Source organism: Podarcis gaigeae (assembly GCF_964106915.1).
Source record: "Podarcis gaigeae genome assembly, chromosome: 11".
In the NCBI taxonomy this organism is placed as follows: Eukaryota; Metazoa; Chordata; class Lepidosauria; order Squamata; family Lacertidae; genus Podarcis; species Podarcis gaigeae.
Window position 1 is genome coordinate 48214766 of NC_139687.1, and position 22575 is coordinate 48237340.

Sequence of the window (22575 nt, forward strand, 5' to 3'; positions counted from 1 at the left end):
GAGGAAAATGTGAGTAAGGGGGCATGATAGAGGTGCATAAAATGGTGCCACATAATTTGGTATATAAGCCACTTCATATTTGGTCACTTTTCTTTGGCTCCTTCAGATGCCCTCCCTCAAAAAACCAAACATGGTTCAATCACAGGTATATCTTTAGCCACTCCTGCAATGAAGACCAATGCATATTTATTTTCTGCATATTTGTTAAGAAGCCCAGGGTACAGTTTACTGTTCTTATTTAACAAAATTTTATATACCACTTAATTAACGCCCCCCGCCCTGTGCCCCATGATAGACTCCCAATTCAGATTGTGTAATTTACTTTTTTTAAGCCATTCATGCAACTGCCAACATTTCACACCAAACCTAAGGGAAGGACAGCTATTGCCTTTGTGCTTTCCTTCTGGGTTTTCTGAAAGAACCTGTCTGGCTATTGTTCAATAGACTAAACTAAATTAATCCCCACTGACTCCAGGTTATGCATTTGCAATGGTGAGTTTATTAAGCTGAATCTGACTAGTGGGTTGAGTATTTGCACTTGTTCTTACTTGTTCTGTTGAGTGTGGACAGGTCCCTATTAACTACTATTTTAAATTATTTTATTTCAGAGGAAAGCATGCCTTTGAATGTCCAGACTATACAACCGGGGGCCCCAGTTCATGTTATTTTGATAAGAGCGTCACCAGACTTTGGAAAATGTACAATATCACAGTGAAGGCTACCAATGACATGGGAAGTAATGTCTCTGACCCTCATTATGTGGATGTTCAAAACCTAGGTAAGGGGGGAGGGCGGGAAGCCACATGGAAACACAACTTTCCACTCTACTCTAAAGCAACACTTTGGGGCAGGGGGTGGATGGGGACTGAGTGCTTCATCAGTACCATGATCTTTTCAAACATTTTCCAAACCTAGAGGCCAACGGTGTTTTGAGGAAATACAATATTGAAACAAGTTAGTTGTTAGTGTAGTTTAACATCAGAAGAGGGGAGACTATGGGACCTAGATGATTTCCTGATCTAGAACTAATTCAGTGTGTCAGATAGGGTAGATAATTCACATCATCTAAGTCCCAAGTTTGGTTCCTGACCTCTTTGGCTAAAAAGCCTGTTGGAAAGCAGTGCAGGGCAAGATCTCAGTTTGAAATTCTGGAGATCTCTTGCCATTCAAGACAGAAAGTACTAGGGATGGGGAAAGAAGTTCAGCCCAGACACTGAGGTCCAGCTCATAGGGCCTCTGGGAGATTCTCTCATTGCAAGAAGTGAAACCAGGGGGAGGACAGCCTCAGTAGTTATGCCCGCCATGTGAAACACCCTCCCATCAGATGTCAAAGAAATAAACAAATATGACCTTCTGTAGACATCTGAAGGCAGCCCTGTTTCAGGAAGCTTTTAGTGTTTGATGTTCCAATGAGTTCCTTTATATTCTGTTGGAAGCCGCTCAGAGTGGCTAGGGCAACCCAGTCAGATGGGTGGGCTACTTGAAATAAATCATCATCATCATCATCATCATTTACTACACATTTAAAGACAAATTCACATTTCCTGAAACAAGGAAAGAACCAAAACACACACACACAAGTGCATTGTATTAGGAAATATTGCTTTGGAAATGTGTGTTATTAGACAAAATTGCATGCTAAATGGTACATTAGGAGAAATTGGCACTAAAATCCAATGAATTTTCATCAGGACTTTAAGAACAAACAAACCACAAACTGATGGTGGAGAACCAAAACTTAACAATGGAAAAATCAGAAACTGAGAGAAACCAAAAGTGACATATTTTCCCATCTCTAGATAGTACTGGCCTAGACAAACTATCAATCTAACTCAGGAAAGGTTAACCAGATGTTGTTGGACTCCAATTCCATCTTCCCTGACCACTGGCCATTCTGACTGGGGCTTTTCAGAGTTGGTGTTCAATGCCATCTGGAGAGCTAAAGCCTCCCTGTGCTTATATATACAGCAGCTCCTTGTACATATTCTCCCTGTTGTCTTTTGATTTGATTCTATTAGTTCACATACAGAATAACCAAAAGAGGTGTCCTAGGCAGAAGAAGCAAACAATACTGACTTATGAATGTTTCCTTTGTAAAGCTAAGGTTGGCCCTCCCACAGACCTGTCTCTGGAAGTCAAACAGCTGAAAGAGAGAATGTATGTGTGGGCAAAATGGTCACCACCTCGATCGGTTGATGATGGAACAAGAGGGCAAATATGCAACTATGAATTGCGATTGAGGCCTACAGGAGAGAAAGAATGGGAGGTAAGTGAGTTCCATTCTTTCATTCACAAGCATCTTATAATAGGAGAAAGGCAGATGCTGTTGCTGTTCCCTTATTTACAAAGGAGGCCCTGAAACACAGTGGCTAGTGGAAGTGTGCCATAGGCAAAGCAAGACTTTAAAAACCACCATGTACATTTAATTACACCCATCAGGTTTATCCAGATGCACCGAACTGACTTTATTTTGTACATCTTTGATCCAAACTCTCCAGACCTACCATTTGTTGTGCTATAGCTGTGATTTTTCTGTATCTTTACACATGGCTTCCTCTGTCTCCTCAACAGTGAGGGGGGCCCGGCCCTCTCCCAACAAATTTTGAGGGGCCAAAGAAACCTTGGCCCCATAGAGTTGGCACCCCTGATCTGACAGTGTATATATGATAGTCTGACTGTGTACTTGTGTATATAACAGCTTTCCTGTATTCTGTGTTCCAACCTGGCCTGGTGTAAGGTACCTTCTCAGTGTTCCTAGGATATGTATTTGCATGTGGATCTGTTTGATTGCAGCTGGGATTCTGTTTCCAGGATGGATAAAATAAAGGGAATAAATCAGGTGTTCTTGCCCGCACCAGAAAGTGACTCAGGCATCATGAAAGGAATATGCTGAAGTAGTTGTGATTAATATGTTAGGCGCAGAGAGAGCTATGGAACAGGAGGCCACCCTTCATTCCAAAGCTTCCTTCGGAGAACTGTTTAGATTAATGAGCACTGCAAAGCTATATTTTTCATGTTGGCAATAAGAAAGAATAATGTCCATTAGACTGGGAGCGCTGAAACGTGCTCCAAAGGTAATGGAATCAGAGAATTGTAGAGTTGGAAGAGACCCCAAAGCTCATCTAATCCAACCCCCTGCGATGCAGGAATCTCAACTAAAGCATCCATCACAGGTGGCCATCCGACCTCTGCTTAAAAACCTCCAAGGAAGGAGAGCCCACCATCTTCCGAGGGAGTCCATTCTACTGTTGGGCGGCTCTTACAGTCAGAAAGTTATTCCTGATGTTTAGTCAGAGTCTCCGTTCTTGTAACTTGAATCCATTGGTTCAGGTCCTAGAATCTGGAACAGGAGAAAACTTGCCCCATCTTCAATGCCCTTTAGATAATCGAAGATGGCTATCGTATCTTTTCTCAGTAAAGTACAGTGGTACCTCATGTTAAGTACTTAATTCGTTCCGGAGGTCCGTACTTAACCTGAAACTGTTCTTAACCTGAAGCACCACTTTAGCTAATGGGGACTCCTGCTGCCGCCGTGCTGCTGCTTCATGATTTCTGTTCTCATCCTGAAGCAAAATTCTTACCTTGAAGCACTATTTCAGGGTTAGCGGAGTCTGTAACCTGAAGCGTATGTAACCTGAGGTACCACTGTAAAATGTAAGCAGGGGCACTGAAGCAAGTTTAATGGTTCTGCAGAGATACCGGCCATCAGTTCATTGTGAAATGGATGCAAATGTTCATCCCAGGAAAAGTACCCAGTGGTCACCAGAAAATTGTGCATACAGTGGTACCTCTGGTTGTGAATGGGATCCATTCTGGAGGTCCAGCCGCATCCTGAGGAATTCGCAACCGGAGCTGCTGCTTCTGTGCATGTTCTTGGCGCGTAGAGCACTTCTGTGCATGCGCACATGGCGAAACCCAGAAAAATACTTCCAGGTTTGCCACGTTTACATCCTGAAAGATACACAACCAGAGGTGGGCTAGAGGTACCACTGTATTTGTATTTTTCCTGGCAAAAAATGTCCCTTGAAAGGTCTCTAAAAAAGAGAGGCTGGCTAAATCGTGCAGTGGTGCAATTAGTTAATTTTAGACTCTGAACTTAATGCTTATATGTGGGGCACCTCTTTAGATCGCAACGTTGGTTTTCACAGGTAAGAGTAAGCCTATGTTCTTGACTTAATAAATCCTACTGTGCATACGCTGCATGTTGTCCATGTGGCCTGATCATTTCTATGACACTTTTCTGGTGCAACTGGATAAAAAAGCCACAAAGGCTAAAACTTAGCATTATATGCAAACCTGGGATCATGGTTTGCTTTCACCTGACAAACCATGGTTGCTCATCAGTCATGATTTTTTTAGGGTAAAAAAACTCATAATTTTTTTCTTCACATTTTATACTAAGCATTTGTTTCTTGGTTTGTTTACTCATTCGTGCCAGGGCAGGGAGCAATCAAGCTGCCAGTGCACCAGCACATAAAAAAGTATGGTCTGATGATCCAATAACCTTGGCTTGCCATTTTTTTGCGAATACACACAATGTTTATTTATTTCGCTTACTCCTTTGGGGGGGGGCTCCTCATTTTGCTCAGTTGAACCCTGGGCATGCACCCAAAGGACCTGTCCTGATAGCACCAGGGGGAAAGGTGGTCCTTAAAATGGGTTTACAGCTCATGGGCCCAAGCAAAACAAATCACACCAGTCATGACAAACCTCCTTGACAAGCCATAATACATGATATCCGTGGGCTGGTTTGGAAAGGTCACACATTGCACAGGCTTCATCCTTGATGTATTTTATTTATTTACAGTATGTATTCCCTCTATCCTGTTCTTCAGTCTTAAAAAGACTAGGACTTCTGGAGTCACAGATGTTACAGTGCCAACTGCCCAGTGTGCCAAATATTTCTGCTTGTATAGAGGCATCCTTGAAAACCTGTATGCTCTACAATTCTCTTAGTTTCCTTGTCTTTACTGCTTCCCAGACTCGTTTTGTTGGAGAGCAAACACAGTATGACATATCCCAGCTGCACCCAGCAGTGAAATATACTTTTCAGGTTCGCTGTATAACAAAGCATAGTGAGAGGAGTGAATGGAGCCCTGAAACTTACCTCCAGCTCCACAGTGGTGAGTCAATCATTCATCATGTTTTTCTGTTTTGAAAGGCCAGATAAGCTAGTAAGAACACGAGAAGAACCCTCCTGGATCAGAGCAATGCCCCATCTAGTCCAGAACCTTGTTCTCACAGTCACCAACCAGATGCCCATTGTGAGAAGCCTGCAAAGCAGAACTTGAGAGCAACAACTCTCTCCCTACTTGCAGTTCCCGGAGGCAGAACTAGAATCAAATGTGTTAGAATGGCAAAGGAGTAGATTTCAGCTAAGCATTAGGCAACATCCTAATGGTAACAGCTGGTAGTCAGTGAAACAGACTGCCCTAGGAGATGGTGGGCTCTCCATCATAGCAGGTGTTGAAGCAGATTCTGGACATCCATCTGTTGGAGTTTCCCCTAGTTGCATCCTGCATTGTAGGTCCTGAATTAGCAGGACGTTGGACCAAATGACCTCTGTGACCCCTTTGTGACTCTGACCCTATTGGCCTAAAGGACTTGTCTATCTCTTCCTTTCCAGGCCAACCTCCTGGGAAACCAGAGTTAATAAGATGTCGCTCACCTGAGAAAGAAACCTTTACTTGCTGGTGGAAGCCCAGTTCCGATGGAGGCCTGGCGAGCAATTACACTCTGTTCTATAACAAGGAAGGGTAAGGCGTTACAAATGGCTTTACGGTTGTCTCAGCCTGCAGTAGTTCCTGTAGTTTGTAGTTCCAAACTACAAGAAAGAAGATTCCACCTAAACATTAGGAAGAACTTCCTGACAGTAAGAGCTGTTCGATAGTGGGATTTGCTGCCAAGGAGTGTGGTGGAGTCTCCTTCTTTGGAGGTCTTTAAGCAGAGGCTTGACAACCATATGTCAGGAGTGCTCTGATGGTGTTTCCTGCTTGGCAGGGGGTTGGACTCGATGGCCCTTGTGGTCTCTTCCAACTCTATGATTCTATGATCTCTGAGAGGAGGTGGATTCTTTTCTAAGTGATGTGTAATGAGAAGGCTGTGTTTGTATTTCCTTCTCAATCCTGTCTTCTGTTTTTCAGAGACAAGGCATACTATGAATGCCCGGACTACACAACAGCGGGACCCAACTCCTGTCATTTTGATAAAAAACATACTTCGCTTTGGATGACATACAACTTTACCATAACAGCGACTAATGAGATGGGGAGTGTTTCATCTCAGCCATATTATGTGGATGTGGCTAACATAGGTATGTGGTGCAAGCATAAGGGTGCAAGGCAAGCTTGGGGGTGGCGGGGCGGGAATCCCAATAGTCCTAAGAGTTGTGACCCAGAATTCTATATGCATCTTATATACCATCAGCTAAATATGACCAGTCATGTGTCTTGATAAGGGATAGGGGAGAATATTTGTTGGCATTTTAATGAGAAACTATCCAGTTTGCCCTTCATAAACCCAAACGCACAGCTATGCTTTGAAATTTGCACTGCTCTGAATTTTGCAATGCATTTTTCCGACAAAGCAAAAGTATATATACTAGGCAAAAGTGAGCATAAAAATATACCTATTGAGTAAAAAAAAAAAGCATAAAATACATATGCTAGTTGTCAGGGGATTGCCATCGGAATAGGGAAGGGAGGCAGAGGGGCAGTTGGTTGGGATACAGGGAACCTCCGAAAATCCTGAGAAGCAGTTCCTCTTCCTTCAGTGGGGAAAGCCACACCTCCAGTGGGGAAGAGGGGAAGGGACCAGAGGATGCTGCTGGGAGCCTCAGCACCGCCCCTCGTCAGTCTGAGGGTGGGAAAAGCCACACCTCCCAGGTAAAGGAGGGGAAAGGGCTAGAGGATGCTGCTAGGAGCCTCAGCACCGCCCCTCATCAGTCTGAGGGTGGGAAAAGCCACACCTCCCAGGTAAAGGAGGGGAAAGGGCTAGAGGATGCTGCTGGGAGCCTCAGCACCGCTCTTGGCCAAGCTGGCCAGGAGGGAAGCACGCCTCTTCTGTCGCCCACCTTGCGCAGAGGTGTAAAACGCAAAGAAGGAAGGAAAAGGCTGGAGGTGGACTTCCGGGTTGGCGCCATCGCCGAATGGCGGACTCCCTCCGAGCTCCGGAGGGAGCCTGCTCAGCAGGGGCTGGGTCCTACCGCGCCGGCGACGCGGGGACCCTCAAAAACCATGGGCGCTGAAACCCATGGACATGGTGACTCGGCTGGCACCTTTTGCGCTCCCCCCCGGCCCGCGAAGGAGCCTTTTTAAAGGCTACGGAACGGGTGACGGGGGGGGTGGTGCTTTGAGTCCTCCGCTTCCCCTGCCGAGCGAAGCCGCATGCCATTCGACGGAGAGCGCTGACTTCTTCTATTGAAAATCTGGACCTAAAAGAATAACCCGTGAGTAATTGGAACCTGGACTAAAAAGGGGGATAAATTTTTTTAAAAAAATCGGAGCGAGCGGGGGAGGCGCAAAAAGGAAGTCAGCCCCCCCCTGTTGTAGAGGAGTTAAAGCAAAGGATTTGACATCTAAGATCGAGTGCAACCCTATTCTTACAAAGTTATTAATTTCGCGACGGAAAACTATAAGACTGAGCTGGAGGAGAAAAGTGGAATTGATTTAAAAAGTAACCCCCCCCCCCCGGAACCCTGGGAGCGTTTTGCGAGAGCGCCGGGAGAAGACAAAGAGAGGTTTTGACAGCTGTCAAAGAGCTGTCAAAGCAGAAGAACAAAAATGAGAACTTTGTTACAAGGACTTTGCCGGTTACATTTGTTATAAATTGGATACAAATTGTTTAAAACAAGGAATAACAAGTTATTTGGACTGATTGGGATGATCTGGAAGGGAACTGAGTTATTGCAACCCACCTAGAGGAGCCGAGGGATATTACAAGTTGTTGACATGGAATTTGAATAGAACTTTCTATCTCCTGGGAAACTGCAGAAATGGAACACTATTTTGACTACAGAGGCTGACATACTAAAGAAGACAATAGACTTATCTATTGAAAAATGGAAGGGACTTGGCATTATGTTTCGTTCCTGAATAACAGAGCCTCTGCAGCTGAATTTGAAGCTTTTGGAATTAGAACATTTGTGCAGGAAAACAGGAAAGGGAAAAAAAAAAGAAAAGGAGAGAGATCACCAAGAATAACAAGAATAACAAGAATTGGATAAAGTTGGAAGAGGGAACATTTGGGACATCCAGATTTGAAAGGTTTAAAGAAATAAAATTGGAGTTTTTACTCCTAATGTATAAAAATCTGGATGGAAAAAATGGGCCTTTTTGAGACAGACTCCTTCCAAGATTGGACATTTGAAATTAAAGATGACTGGTAAAGGGCTATGGCTTAAATAATTGTGGGAGCTCCAGGAAGACATCAGATGTTGATAAATTTTGGGAACGCAACCGGGAAAAGGGGGAGGGAAATTTGGAATCCAAAGGGTGTTAAACTACATTTTATTTCATTATTTTTTAATTTGTAATGTATGTTAAAGGGGGGAACGCGTGGAAGGGAACAGGTCGATTTTAGGAGATGGGTAAATATTTTTAAATTGGGTCAATGACAATAAGTTCAAAATTTGGGATAAGAAATTGCTGAATTTATAAGTAAGAATTGGAATACAAGAGGGGGAGGGGAGGGGAAGTCCTGGAAAGATGTTATGGAAAACAAGATTTTAAATTTGGATGTTTTGTTTTTTTTTATTTTGTTGTAATTGGAAACTTTTAATAAATATTATTTTTTTAAAAAAAGGAAAAGGCTGGAGGTGACTAAGCTCTTATGTTGGGGGAGGACCCGGAAACGACCCCTCCCGGATTCTGCTAGCGATTGAGGCAGACATGAACTTGTGGTTCTGCACACTAAATAAAACCTGTAAAAGACAGATCAGAGTCCTGACTGGTTACTCACGAGCAACCATCATTGCCATCTGACACTAGTGAAAATAGTATACAAAATTGCATTATATTAAGGCAAACTGCTTGCAAAAATGTGTGCATTAGCCAGAACTGCATACAAAAATGTGTTTATTAGGAGGAATTCACACTAAAATTCTGATAAATGTTTATGAAGATAAAAAGAAAGAAAGCTGCTTTTGATGTGAGATAGTTGAAATGTGCCTCTGTTTCTATCTATGAAAAGGGGCATGAATTTAATAAATAATCATATTCTCTTTTCTTGTACCAAGACCTTTTAAAACAAACTCTAGGCCTTCACTGTTTTAATGATATTTTAAACAAAACCTATGCACTCATTCTTGCCACAGTATGCTTTTAAACTGAGCTTTCTCCGCTGTTGAGAAATTTTTGCAGTTGCTTTTTGCTGTTTAAAGCTCTTGTACTTTGCATTTTAAAGTATTGTGATTATATCTGCTGTGTAAGCCTCCTTAGAGGATTGGATTGATGGCCGTCCATATACATTTGATCAATAAATATTCTCTCATCCTTCTTTTTTCCAGTTCAGCCAGACCCTCCTGAAAACCTCTCCCTGGAATTTGAGAAAAAAGTATATGGAAAATATCTGTTGTTGAACTGGTCTCCACCTTCTCTGGGTGACATCAGATCTGGTTGGCTAACCCTCGAATATGAGTTACATATCAAGCCTGAAGGGGGACAAGAATGGGAGGTGAGAATGGTGAAAGCTCTTGAGCCACTTCCAGATGTGTAGATTTGCCAGTTTCAGCCCTCTGAGCTTCTCATTTTCCCAATTCTAAATCCAGTTCTCCACATTTCTACAGCCATTTCCAATAGATAAATCCTCATGAACATCCACCAGCATTTTAATGTGAATTTATCCCAACAAACACGTTTTTGTCAGCAGCTTCAGCTAACACACACACAGTTCTGCAAGCCATTTCTCCGCAAAATGATGCACTCTTGTATGCTGCTTTCAATAACACGTTCATTTTTACCCACACTTCCCCTTAATATATACATTTTTGTAAACACTGGCTGGAAGAGTGTATCGCAACATTCAGATTAGTGTGAACTTCAAAGGATGGTTAAGTTTCAGCTCTCTTGGGGTTTCACAAAGTGTGGATTTGCGTGTCAAGACCCTGAAACCACCCCCTCATTGAAGAATAACACACACAATGACACAGCTATTAGGTTAATGTTACTGTGCAAAATTTGGCCACAGCTATATTGATTACAGAATGTGAGTGGTATTCACTTAGGCATTGAATGGACCCAACTATATCTAGCTCCTGCCCGTTGCGCAGGGAGTCCGATAAGGGTAAACCACCAGAAGGGGGAGCCCCATCGATGCATACGAACTCGAGCTCCCCCAGGTGCTTCCGTCGGGGTCGTGTCATGACCCTAGCCCCACCCCGGCCTTCGGTCAAGATCCATACCCCTGGATTCCTTTAACGGAATACCCTTAAGCTTGGAGGGGCAGGTGATGGCCACACCTCCCTTCCCCCCTCAAACAATGCCTAACCGCCACAAGAGCCTAAAGGCTCGCCGCCAAATACCCTCACACCTGTAACCAATGCCTTAAGCCCTCTGCAATATCGGCCAACCAGATATCATTCCCCCAATCAGAAATGTGTATGCCATCATCACGAAATAGTGCCACCTTGCTGTAAACTACGGTGGGTGCGCAATCACCCAGCCACCCAACATGTGCACCCTCTGTGCCATGGAACGATTCAAGCGAGCCAAGAGGAAGCCCTCCAGCTCGCGCCTCAGCTTAAATGGTCCCGGCCTCACCCCCACCAGCCAGCGCATTGGCTGGCCGGTCGCTGACGCTGCCGGGATCCTCTGGGCAATGCGGGACTTCGTCCCGCGCCCCCGGAGAGTGGGTGGCCACGCGGTCCAACGCAACTCCTCCCCACAGTTGAGCGGACTTGGCAGATATGCCTATACATGTGAACAGAATTGGATGTTGCCCCCACCCCTATCTCCTGACAACCTGTTTAATGAGCATTTACCCTCGTTTGCTTACAGAGAGGTGTATAACGTTGTGCCCAAGCAATTTTTCTCCAACACTTCCCATTGCATTTTCCTTATCACACACAGCCTAATTGGGGGAGGAATTGAAGGTATGTTGTGCAAGAATGCCAAATCAACCTTAATTGTGCAACCAGTTAATCCCATCTGAAAATAGTGGCTGCCTGGAAGCATATTTGGGAGTAGCCAAATGCTCTGTGTTTCAGAAACAGTATCTGAAGAAACAGGGTCACAGATATCTGTGTTCTTCTTATCTTTCCAGAAAATATTTGTTGGTCAGAGAACAACATATAAGATGTTCAGCGTAAATCCAGGAGAAAAGTATGTTGCAAAAGTTCGCTGCAGATCAGATCATGGAACGTGGAGTGACTGGAGCCCTGAAAGTTTTATTAAGCTCCGAAAAGGTGAGGACAACTGCTGGGGGGTGACCTTTCATTAATTAACCCCAGTCATATGAAAGCGCTAGAAAGCCTAGTTGAGGAGTTCATTATTCATATCCTGCTTTTCTATTTAGAATAAAAATATAATCCCCCATCACAAAAGAAAACACAGTTCAATGATAACAGCAACACAATGAAACAAAGATAGGGCTGACATGTGATGAAGCTGGTGCTAGACGTGTGCGTCTTACAAAACATTGCCTGGCGGTCTGCTTTGGGAAATCTGGGCAAGTTCAGCTGACAACTTGGTAAACATATTAGCTGTGTGAGTTCCAGACTGCTAGTGCAGGGGGAGCCAAGCTGGTGTCTTCCAGAAGTTTTGGACTACAACTCCCATCATGCCTGACCAGTGGCTATGTTGACTAGGGATGGTGGGGATTGGCATTTGCAACATCTGTATCCATGTTGACTGCCCTTGAACTAAATGAAGTTGGCTGTATGCAAAAGAAGGCAAGGCTTCTGCACCTTTATTTATGTAGAAAGGTGACTTTATGCAGGTACAGCTTGTCGTGTAAACTACGCTTGCTGAAACTCCCTTCTGAAATCTCACCACTGAGCTCACTGGGCGATTTTATGCTCATCACGGCATTACAGACTGATCTACCGTCCAGGGTTGTTGTGGGAGTAAAATAGTAGAGATGCCACCTGCCCTAAGCTAATAATGTTTTGAAATGAACTCTTAACCGCACAAAATTTAATCCCTTCTTATTTTCTCTCTTAGAGTTCAGACTGAAAGATATGCTTGTTTGGATCTTCGTGGCTTTTTTATCATTTGTCGTATGTTTGATCATGATCTGGACACTGGCTTTGAAAAAAATTAAGTAAGTTGCTACTTCTGACATTGTAGTATATTAAAAAAAGAAAACAAGCAAATTTATTGCCACAGCATGGGGTTAAAGGGATGGAAAGCCTTTTCCATACATTGTGGTCGCAGCTGTGATTCTTCTTCCATCTCCTCCACCAACTGCTATTTAAATTTTAGAAAAGCAGACATGTTAAATGCAAACATGAATTTGTGGTTCGAGGACCCGACCCCCGCAATGTGGAATGAATACACAAGGACACGTGATATAAGGTTAATGGGCAAGAAAAGGCCACAACTTTATTGATTACAGCAGTGATAAGGCATTGGCTTAGGCATTGGATGTCTAAAACAAGGGGGTTTATTCACCAGTAGGTGGAGCCTGTTGATGCTAATCCAACTATAGGCTCTCCCCTGATGTCACCGAGGGTCGTGCCATGGCCTCCCGCCAAGCAGGCATCGGACAGAATACACGACCGCCAGATTGAAGGCATAGGCGATGGCCACACCTAGCTCTTTGACACACCACAACACATTTTTCCAATGCCTAACCTACCCACCAATACCACCAAAGTTGTGACGATTGCTACGAGGTAGGCGAAAAAACCAAAAAGCCTAATGCCAAATGGAAAAATTCCTACCAGGCCCCCCGGCCTACCAGGGCGACCAGCCTAAGGTCCATAGCAAGGCCAAGGAACTAAGACCCTGAGCTTGAAGGGAGTGGAGGGTGGGTGACTCGCGATGAGACGATGGAGAGGAGAATGAGGCCGAGGAGGGGCTGGCGCCGCAGCACATAGGCTGCTGAACACGCCCCCTCGGAGGCACCTGGTTGGGTGCCTGCCGATGGGTGTGGGCGCCAGTCAGGTGAGTGGGGGAGGCAGGGGGCTACCACCCCCTGCTAGGGGCGGAGCTCGGGCTCCCGCCCACAACCACTCCCCTCTCTTCCAGGGAGGAGAGGCTTTAGTACATCATCCAGCTGGGTTTATGCATAGTGGAACTGTGTGTGAAGCTTGCTGCCAGTGCTCTATTCTGACAATCCCAAAGTACAAAAAACAAGGTTTCTACATGTAGAAATCATCTTCACTTAAAAGACCACTCTTGGTTCTGCTGCCTGAGATCCTACGGACAAGTGAAATCCATTTATTGGAACGTCCTGTGGGTCCCCTCTTTACAGCCATGGATATTTGTTTTTCCAGCAGGCAAGGTTTTCTGTATGCTCAATCTATCAGAAGAAAATCAAACCTAGTACGAAACCAAATGATTTCCGTCATTTCTTTATTCCAACCCTTTCCCTCTTTCTTGTTTTTCAGCATGGTGGCTTGCCTTCTACCACCAGTCCCAGGACCAAAGATAAAAGGCTTTGATGCCCAGCTACTAGAAGTAAGTGTTTGGGCACTTAGAGAAGTTTTGCACTCTTTTTTGTCTTGCATTTTCTTAGAGGGGGTAAAAGAAAACGCCTCATTGGAAGCCTTTAACAACTTTAACCTGTTAACACTTCTGCTGATGCTAATCTGCTTGAATTCAGTACAATAATATCCAAACGCAACATGATGACCAAGTACAACAGTGTGATGTCAATATAAACTCTTTGTATAATCTATACAGAACACTGAACAATATGAAATAGGCACTCTCTGCAAAACCAAATAAACATAAATCTTCTAAATCTCAAAGTCACAGAATATGACACTCTTGATGGATTCTCTTGAAAACATAGAACCAAATAAACACAAGTCTTAGAGGTCTCTGAAAGTCTTTGTGAGCTATGCAAGTCTCTGAAAGAAGCAATGAGTCAGATATCTGGAGTAAACAAGCTTAAAGCTTTGTTTTATAATGTCCAACGCTGCCGAAGTGGTCTGCAAACAGACGTAGTGAACAGTGATTCTGGATATACCAACTGTTTTGTGGCATTCTTATTCAGCATAGCAGAAGAATAAAGAAATGCTTCAAAAACTGCAATTGAATTATTGAAAAAATGACCTGCATATACATGGTAACTCAAATTATTAGAAACTATATGCAAGAACTATAATATCAATTCAATATGAAATAAAACCCAAACCCCATCTATATGGTGAATGGAATTGTATGAACAATTGCTATGGAGCAGTGGTCATAAAATTATGTAACCACTGCTACTGACTGCATGTTGCAAGAAACTTAAAAAGCCGACCCCAGGTGGTGCTCATAACAAGGTCATTTCAGAGATTTAGAAGATTTCTGTTTATTTGGTTTTGCAGAGAGTGCCTATTTCATATATTTCATATTGTTCAATGTTCTGTATAGATTATATAAAGAGTTTATATTGACATCGCATTGTTGTACTTGGTCATTGTGTTGCCTTTGGATATTACTGATATTTGCTTGTAACACAGGGGTTTAGCTGAATTCAGATCAAAGCATGCATCATAGTTGTTGAGTGCTCTGCACCACATCTTTCTCCTTTGCGTTTTCAGACATAATCAGGTACATAATGCAAATATTATAGTTATTATATTTCCCCTTTATGTTTCTTCACATCAGGCAGGGAAAACGGAAGAACTGCTGAGTGCTCTTGGCTGCCAGGGATTCCCTCCAACACCAGGCTATGAGGACCTGCTGGTAGAGTTTTTGGAGATAGATGACAGCGAAGATCAGCAGCTAATGCCAAGCACCGAAAAGAGCCACCCCAATAAAAATGTGAAGCTGGCGCACCAGGAAACAGACAGCGACTCGGGAAGAGGAAGCTGCGAGAGCCCTTCTCTGTTGACAGAGAAGCGCAAGGAAGCCCAAAACCCGCTCTTGGAATTGAAAACACCAGATACCTATGGGGTGCAAAACGCTCATAGGAACAGCATGCAGGAGTCACCAAAGGGGGGCGCTGAAGGTCAGCTCCCCTGGATTAACAGTGGTGAACCTAGGCCATCCACATGGTGTGGAGGTCAGCTCCCTAGCTGTCAGACGTCTAAATGTTCCTACCATGACACAGTGGATGTATGTAAAAGAGCAATCAGTGCCATGAATATAAACAGGAAGGGGAGTGAGGAAGGAAAGTGTTGTTCGCAATATCCTGAACTCATTGAGACTCTTAGTGAAAGAAAACCAGCCAAATTAGCCAAATTGGAGAAAGCAGTGGATCTACTCTCAAATGCTCAGCACAGCCAAGCGGGGTTGTGGTTACTCCCACCAGAAAGGCCGCCATTCTCGTCTACAAAACCCGCAGATTACGTGGAAGTTCACAAAGTCAACCACGATGGAGCTCTGGCTGTACTACCAAAGCAGAAAGAAACTGTAGGCAAAAAGGAAAGGCCTTTTGTCCCTGGGGATACGAATGAATACACCAAGGTTTCAACCATTGTATCCAACCATATTGTGGTGTTGTTCCCAGATCCCAAAGCGGAGGCTTTGCCTTCCTTTCAGGAGCCACTGAAAGAGCTCGCCCAGAGTTGTCAGCAGAGCCAAGCAGAATTAAATTTCAGCTACTGTCTCACAGGTCCAAGCACCTGCAAAGTACAGACTGGCGGGCTAGACTACATGGATCCAAATAATTTTATGTGCCCCTTTAACTGAAAAGTTAGCCATCCTTCTAACAGGTAACAACACCACAAGTAAAATAAACAGTGTTGGCACAAAACTGCTCACATGTCTGGTTTAGCTCAGTTGTAGCTCATGCCTTCTTTCGCTTTATAGCCAATCACTTAAGAACATGCTGTTGCAGATCAATTTTTCCCCCTTCCTGTGATTTTTAGTTCTTTTTGTGAAGAGTGATTTACAGAAAAGTAAAAGTTTGTGGCATCGTTTTGAAAACGCAAGCATCCATTTCTGGTAATACATTCCAAAAAAAACAAGGAGGGGTTTGTGTGTTGATGTTTCAAAAGCAACCCTGAGATCATCACCAAATGATGCTGGATAAGAAAAACAGGCTGAGCTTATAAAATATTGTCCAAAAAATTATATTGGTAATCAGACTCTTGAACAACACTGGTAGTGTCCAACCTGTTTTTGGCAACTGTGTGTCACACAATGCTAGTACAATATATGAGATGGTGTCTGCTGCAGTGTGTGGACTACAGTGTGAACAACCCATCATACCTAATTTGTGTACAGGTCCTTGAGTTTGTTGAGCCATTGTGCGCATGTCAGGGACTGGCAGGACGCAGATGAATATGCGCCGGGGGAAGCGAGGCTGGAGTCTGGCTCAGAAGAGAGGGCCAGTGATTTGTGGGGAACTGTGCTGGACAGACGGCAAGAGTTAGAGGCAGGGGAAGCTTCAGGTGGCGCACAGGAATGGGTTGGAAGGAGAGGAGGAAGAGGCAGGTTAGGCAAATGAAAGGCCAGGTGTCTCCCAGATCCAGGAGGGGACTGAAGAGGGATGAGCAGAGGATAGGCATAGTCTATAGCTGCATGCATGCAGCGTTTGGGGGGAAAGTACATAAACTGGTGGAGGTGGAGTGGTCCCCCTGTTGCTGCAACTTCTTCTTAGAGCCAGTGTGGTGTAGTGGTTAAGAGCGGTGGACTCGTAATCTGGGGAACCGGGTTCGCGTCTCCACTCCTCCACATGCAGCTGCTGGGTGACCTTGGGCTAGTCACACTTCTCTGAAGTCTCTTAGCCCCACTCACCTCACAGAGTGTTTGTTGTGGGGGAGGAAGGGAAAGGAGATTGTTAGCCGCTTTGAGACTCCTTTGGGTAGTGATAAAGCGGGATATCAAATCCAAACTCTTCTTCTTCTTCATAGACCATGGACCTGGGAACAGCCGCCTAGACACTAAATTGGCGTGGGAGGTATTCAGAGCCATAGAAATGACTGTGTTATGTTTGACGACAAAGAGTTAACTATCGGCTGTGTGCATTTCCTTGATTGGGGAGTGCCCTGAACAGAACAGGCAGGAGAAATGGGCAGGCCTCACTTTGTGCTATAGCTAAGCCCAGGAGCATTCCTGTCCAGACTGCCTCAGTCCCCTACAGTCTGTGCTGCTTGTGGCATCTGTGCTGAAGCTGGCTCTAGCTTTGAGGGAGTCCTCATCATGGAGGTTGCTGGTGGGCCTTTACAGATGTATGTTGGGGGGTTGGGGAGCTCCTCTCCTCTTTATTTCCACCAGACACAAAGAGTGTGCAAGGCCCACAAGGAGGAGGCAGTGTTCCACCAATGAGTACCATTGTCATCACCCACAGAGCAACATAGCAATGCTGGGCCTGATCTGTGCCATAGGCTGGACAGCTGAAAATGACATACTTTGCGGTTGCCTGAGGAAAACTAGCCAAATATATCAAATCCAACGAAAAGTAAATGCACTAATGAAAAACTTAAAGGATTGCATTATTATTCCATTTTTTGGCACTAGCAAAAAATCAATCAAAATTATTTCATGTTCTGCAATGTATTTTAAATAGGTTTTAAAGGCTAGTACAGTTTTTATAATATTTTTTTTTTTAGCCTTTTCTTTTTCTTTCTTTTAAAAACTCGCTTTTCAGGATGTTAAAAATCATGTGTGTGTGTAAGTGTGTGTGTGAGAGAGAGATCTAATATATTGAAGGCATTAGCCAGAGTTATCTTTTTTTTACATGCTTTTCTGCTTTTAGTGCAGCAATTGGGAATCTGTGGTTCTCTGGATATTGCCAAACTCTTGATTCCCGTCAGCCCCTACCAGCACGGCCAATGGTCAGGGATGACATGAGTTGGAGTCCTACAATTTCTGGAGGGCCACTGGCTTCCCACTCCTCTTTTACTGTGATGAATTATTTGCTGTGCAAGTTCCTCCAAGTTCAAAAGAAACTCCATTAGCACCAGTAGCATTACTTACAAGTATTCCAACATTTAGGGGAGAGGAGAAATCTAAACGAATCATAGCATTGTAGAAACATGGATATGTAGAGTTGGAAGGGACCCTGAGGATCAGGTTGTAGCCCAACCCCATGCAATGCAGGAATCTCAACTAAAGCAGGTGGCATAACAGGTGGCTACCCAACCTCTGCTTAAAAACCTGCAAGGAAGGAGAGTCATCCACCTTCTGAGGGAGTCCATTCCACTGTTGAACAGCTCTTACTGTCAGAAAGTTCTTCCTGATGTTTAGTTGGAATGTCCTTTCTTGTAACTTGGGTCCTATCCTCTGGAGCACCACAAAACAAGCTTGCTCCATCTTCCGTGAGACAGACCTTGAGATATCTGATGATGGCTATCAAATCTCCTCTCTGTCTTTTCATATACTACTGGCAAGCCAGGTATCTCCACCTTATATTTGTGCAGCAGGTTCTTCCTGCCTAAGTGTACATTTGTCCACTTGTAATTTGTCAATTTGTAATTCATCCCAGTTTGGTGTCATCTGCAAATTTGATTAACATCCCCACAATACCTTCATCCAAGTATATTTTTAAGTAGACAATGTTAAATGTTAATGTTAAGACTTGCAGTTCGCTAAAGGTCCTGTTGAAATAGACAAATTTATTCAATATGGCACACAAAGGTTTAGCAAACAGGTACCTCCCAGCTCCTGCCCACCTAGCAGTTCAAAAGCACGTCAAGTGCAAGTAGATCAATAGGTACCACTCCGGCAGGGAGGTAAACGGCATTTCCATGCGCTGCTCTGGTTCTCCAGAAGTGGCTGACCCGGAAGCTGTCTGCGGACAAACACTGGCAAGATGAGCGCGCAACCCCAGAGTCGTCCGTGACTGGACCTAACAGTCAGGGGTACCTTTACCTCACTTTGAACTATACATTTTATATAAATAAAATATCTACTTTAGTTCTGCACTATTGCTGACAGTTGCATTTGTGCTTTTTACATTTTTAATAAGGCAGGCAATTAATTTATATAACTAGCAGAAACTTATAAGAGGCCCTGCACAAATATTTCTATGTCATTTTCTGGATTAAAATACTGTAATAATCTTTGGAGTTAATGATATGCTGTGGTTACTGGGGGCACACACCCTTCCAAATTTTTGGAGTATGCTATTTGTGGTGCGATATGATGTTTTTGTTATTTTTGACACTTTATTCATATATCAAATCTGCACCCCCAGCAGACTGGTACTGAAGTAGCAAATTCTGTCCTAACTTTGTTAACGTGCTTTTGTGTAACTTTGTTAAAGCTACACATGCCTCATTTTGTTGTCGTTCATACATGTAATGACCATTGGTTAAAACTCTATCGGCAGCTTTTTCTATGGTGACTATTCTGTAGAAACAGTTCGAGTTGATAGAGTTTAAGTCACTTCCTTTGGCTGCAACCCTAAGCGCATTTATTGATAAGTGAGTCCCATGGAACTCAGAGGAGATGTATTTCTACCCAGTAAATGTGTTGTTGTTTTTATTGAGTTGAAATAACGTGAATGTTGTGGAGGAAAACCAAAGTAACCTAAACCAGCTAAATAAATTTCTGCTGAAAAGCCATAAAGTCGTGTTACAATCAAGACAGCTGTGAAAGCACAAGGTCCCCCCCCCCCATAGGCAAATCTACCTCAGGTTTTCTTTTCCCACTAAGAGAGAGAATGAGAAAGACGATGATATGTCAAATTGCCAATTACTGTATTTTAAAAGGAGCAAATTGAGCCCTTCGCAATCACTTTGATGTTTAAGGCGGATGATTTTTTAAAATAGTTTGTCGTGCATCCATGACAAGCTTCTGTACGCATGTAGCACTCTTCAGACATTATTTGTGCTTTCCCAACTTGCATATATTTACTAATGTAACTTGAAACTTTGGAACTCTACTTTTTCAAACCGGAATCCATTCTTTGTGTGCGCACACATTAATTGAGCAATTGTTTCAGCTCCACAATTGGCTGTGGTATGCAGATAATGTCTCGAGTTGGGGGGCTGGCAACTGACATTGCTAATGGTGGTCAATCTGGTGGTGTTGAGCTGTGTACAAATGAAACTAGTCTACGGCAGGGTCACCAGCCAGCCGGTATTTTATTGGTGCAAGATTGCATGAGAGGACTTTCCATATTATTTCTTGCTTCATGTGACTCTTCACAACCTACCAGATTGCACCCATAACTCAAGCAGGTTTCTCACTGCCTCCACCACTCAGCTGCCTCAGGCCTATCAAGGTCTGTCCAGGGTCCATCCCTTGCTTGCCAACCAAATTTTGCCAAGGCTCTGATTCCTTGACCCCATCCAAGGGGCAGAAGAACCCTACGGAAAATGTGTTTTTTTTTAAAAAAAATTGACACATTTGTTTGAAGTGCTTGGAGCATGATCCTATATGCAAAACAAATAAGAAAAGAAATGAAAGATTAATCTCCCCTTATGGGCATGCAAGGTTAGAATCTTGGTCACAGAAATAACAATAACAGTAATTTTATTATTTGCACCCTGCTCATCTGGCTGGGTTGCCAGAAAACAAAATGCTCGCTTCCTATTGTGCAAAGGGGGTGTTCTCTCTCTTTCCATGTTCTGATGCTGCTAAACTAACAGTTTTCAACATGTGAGACTAAAATCAGTCCATAATGTGAAGAGAGTACCTGCATCACATTGAGAAGGTCTGTACAGCTTGGATGACCCACCAAATCAAAAACAGCTTAAATCACACCAATTGTGCATAGTGGGCTGCCAGGCAAATCTCTTGTTTTTTGCATTCTGATGCTGTCAGCAAAACTAGGAGCTTTATTTGGGCTTGGTGGGTCACAGCTTGCAAAGACCAGGCTGGTACTGCTTAGTTGTTGCAAGTGATCCAAAAGTCCCTTTCCCCCAAATAATTGGAATTGTTACTCAGTTGCTGAAGGGTAGCAGTACATTCTTTTTAGGCTCAAGGCTGTGTTTTCTGTTGTAGGAAAAATTGCATTTCTCCACCACTCAGGAAATTGCATTTTCCCATCCCTCGATATTTTGTTAACCTTGTGACTTTTAATTCAACTCTTAGTAGTAAATGGAAAGCCATGAGTGGGTCCTAACCTTACAGATTTCTGGACAGGCATTTTTATTATTGATACTTTGTTTTCTCCTCCCCCATTTTGGAGTAAAGCCTTTGAATCTGTTTTGATGCTTTCTCTATTGCTAAGACATGCCTAGTGATGTGCATCTGGGACCTGACCACATGCCTTGCAGCCTTTTATTCTTGCTCACTTTCACATTTAAATTGCAGCTTTATTTTATTAAATGCTACTTCTAGATGAAGTGAGAAGTAAATACTGTATTACAGATGAATGCTAAAGATCTACATTTTCCTAGATTTTTTTTTTTGTAGCTCACAAAGATCTGTGGATGTATTCTTAAGCTATAGTTTAAAAAGTCACATTTATAAATCCTTTTAAATGTACTGAATTACGCACACTCTTGCACACTTCTTCATAGAGACCGTCTCTGGTCATAACCGTCTCTGGTCAAACTTATACATCACTAGCCTGCTCAGTTTTACAATGGCTAGTCTAGTGGAGACATTTTAATTAATCTAGTATTTACTTTCTATTTCACAGATCTAGAAATATTCCAGATCACACATGTTAGTTTTCTTTTTGTGGATGACTTGAACCTCCTGTTTTATGGGCTAAAGAATAAACATAGGACAGTGGTATTTTTTAAAACCCTGCAATTAATATATTGTTTGCAGAACACTGGTACAAAACAAAATGCTCAGGAATCTTTTCTTGTTTGTTAAATGTGTTTAGAGGACAAATTGTTTAGCTGAATGTGAATGGGGGAAGTTTGCTTCAATTAAGTTATTACAATAATGTCTACCACAGGTTTTGTTTTCATGATCAATATTGTTGCTGTGTCATGTACTTTTCTCTGATAAACTTGTCCATTGTTTCCACTGCTGTTCTCTTTCTGCTAGTTTTGATTTCTTTTCTGTTACTATCCAACAAAATGTATTAAACTGTTTCTTGAGCAAAAATGTGGAAGTTTTCTCCGCCCAACGTAAATTAAGGATTTTTTAGGGAAATGGCCAAGATACTTAGATCTTGTGGCTTGTGCCTAAACTTTGGTTCTGTTCTTAAAACATTGCAAATCCTTGGTTCAATATAAAGCTTAGATTTCTGAGTAAAATCTGGGACAATGAGAAATCAGTTCTCTCTTTCTCAGTTAATTGCTAGCAGCCACAACATTGACTGCACCTGCTACATTATCTGGGACCCATGTCTCAAGGCCAAAGGTTTGAAAGTAACTTCTGCCTTCAAAATGGACAGGTGCCATAGCTGTCAACTTTCAGATTTGAAAATAAGGGATCAGCAGCCTCACCTGTCACGGGGACAGTCTACAAGATATCTAACAATCCGGGACAGCAGCGGGAAACGGCGCTGGAATAAGGGAATTTCCTGTAAAAAAAGGGAAGGTTGACAGCTATGACAGGTGCTAATCTGGGTTTTGGGTCAGGCTTGAACCGGGATCTGGTGGCAGTGTTCAGCAGTCAAAAA

General features: G+C 43.2%; 1 protein-coding gene across 8 annotated transcripts in view; it reads left to right on the plus strand.

The window, feature by feature from the left end:
* Positions 1-22055, plus strand: part of PRLR (prolactin receptor) — a 121362-nt gene extending 99307 nt beyond the window's left edge. For all 8 annotated transcript variants that reach the window (XM_083702670.1, XM_083702671.1, XM_083702675.1 and 5 more), the window contains 10 exons: positions 609-778; positions 2100-2266; positions 4982-5123; positions 5627-5756; positions 6144-6313; positions 9506-9672; positions 11260-11401; positions 12159-12258; positions 13550-13619; positions 14763-22055. In XM_083702670.1, the coding sequence (XP_083558796.1) occupies positions 609-778; positions 2100-2266; positions 4982-5123; positions 5627-5756; positions 6144-6313; positions 9506-9672; positions 11260-11401; positions 12159-12258; positions 13550-13619; positions 14763-15788 (2284 nt within the window). In that variant the 3' untranslated portion in view covers positions 15789-22055. The remainder of the gene's footprint in view (positions 1-608; positions 779-2099; positions 2267-4981; positions 5124-5626; positions 5757-6143; positions 6314-9505; positions 9673-11259; positions 11402-12158; positions 12259-13549; positions 13620-14762) is intronic.
* The last annotated feature ends 520 nt before the right edge of the window (positions 22056-22575 follow it).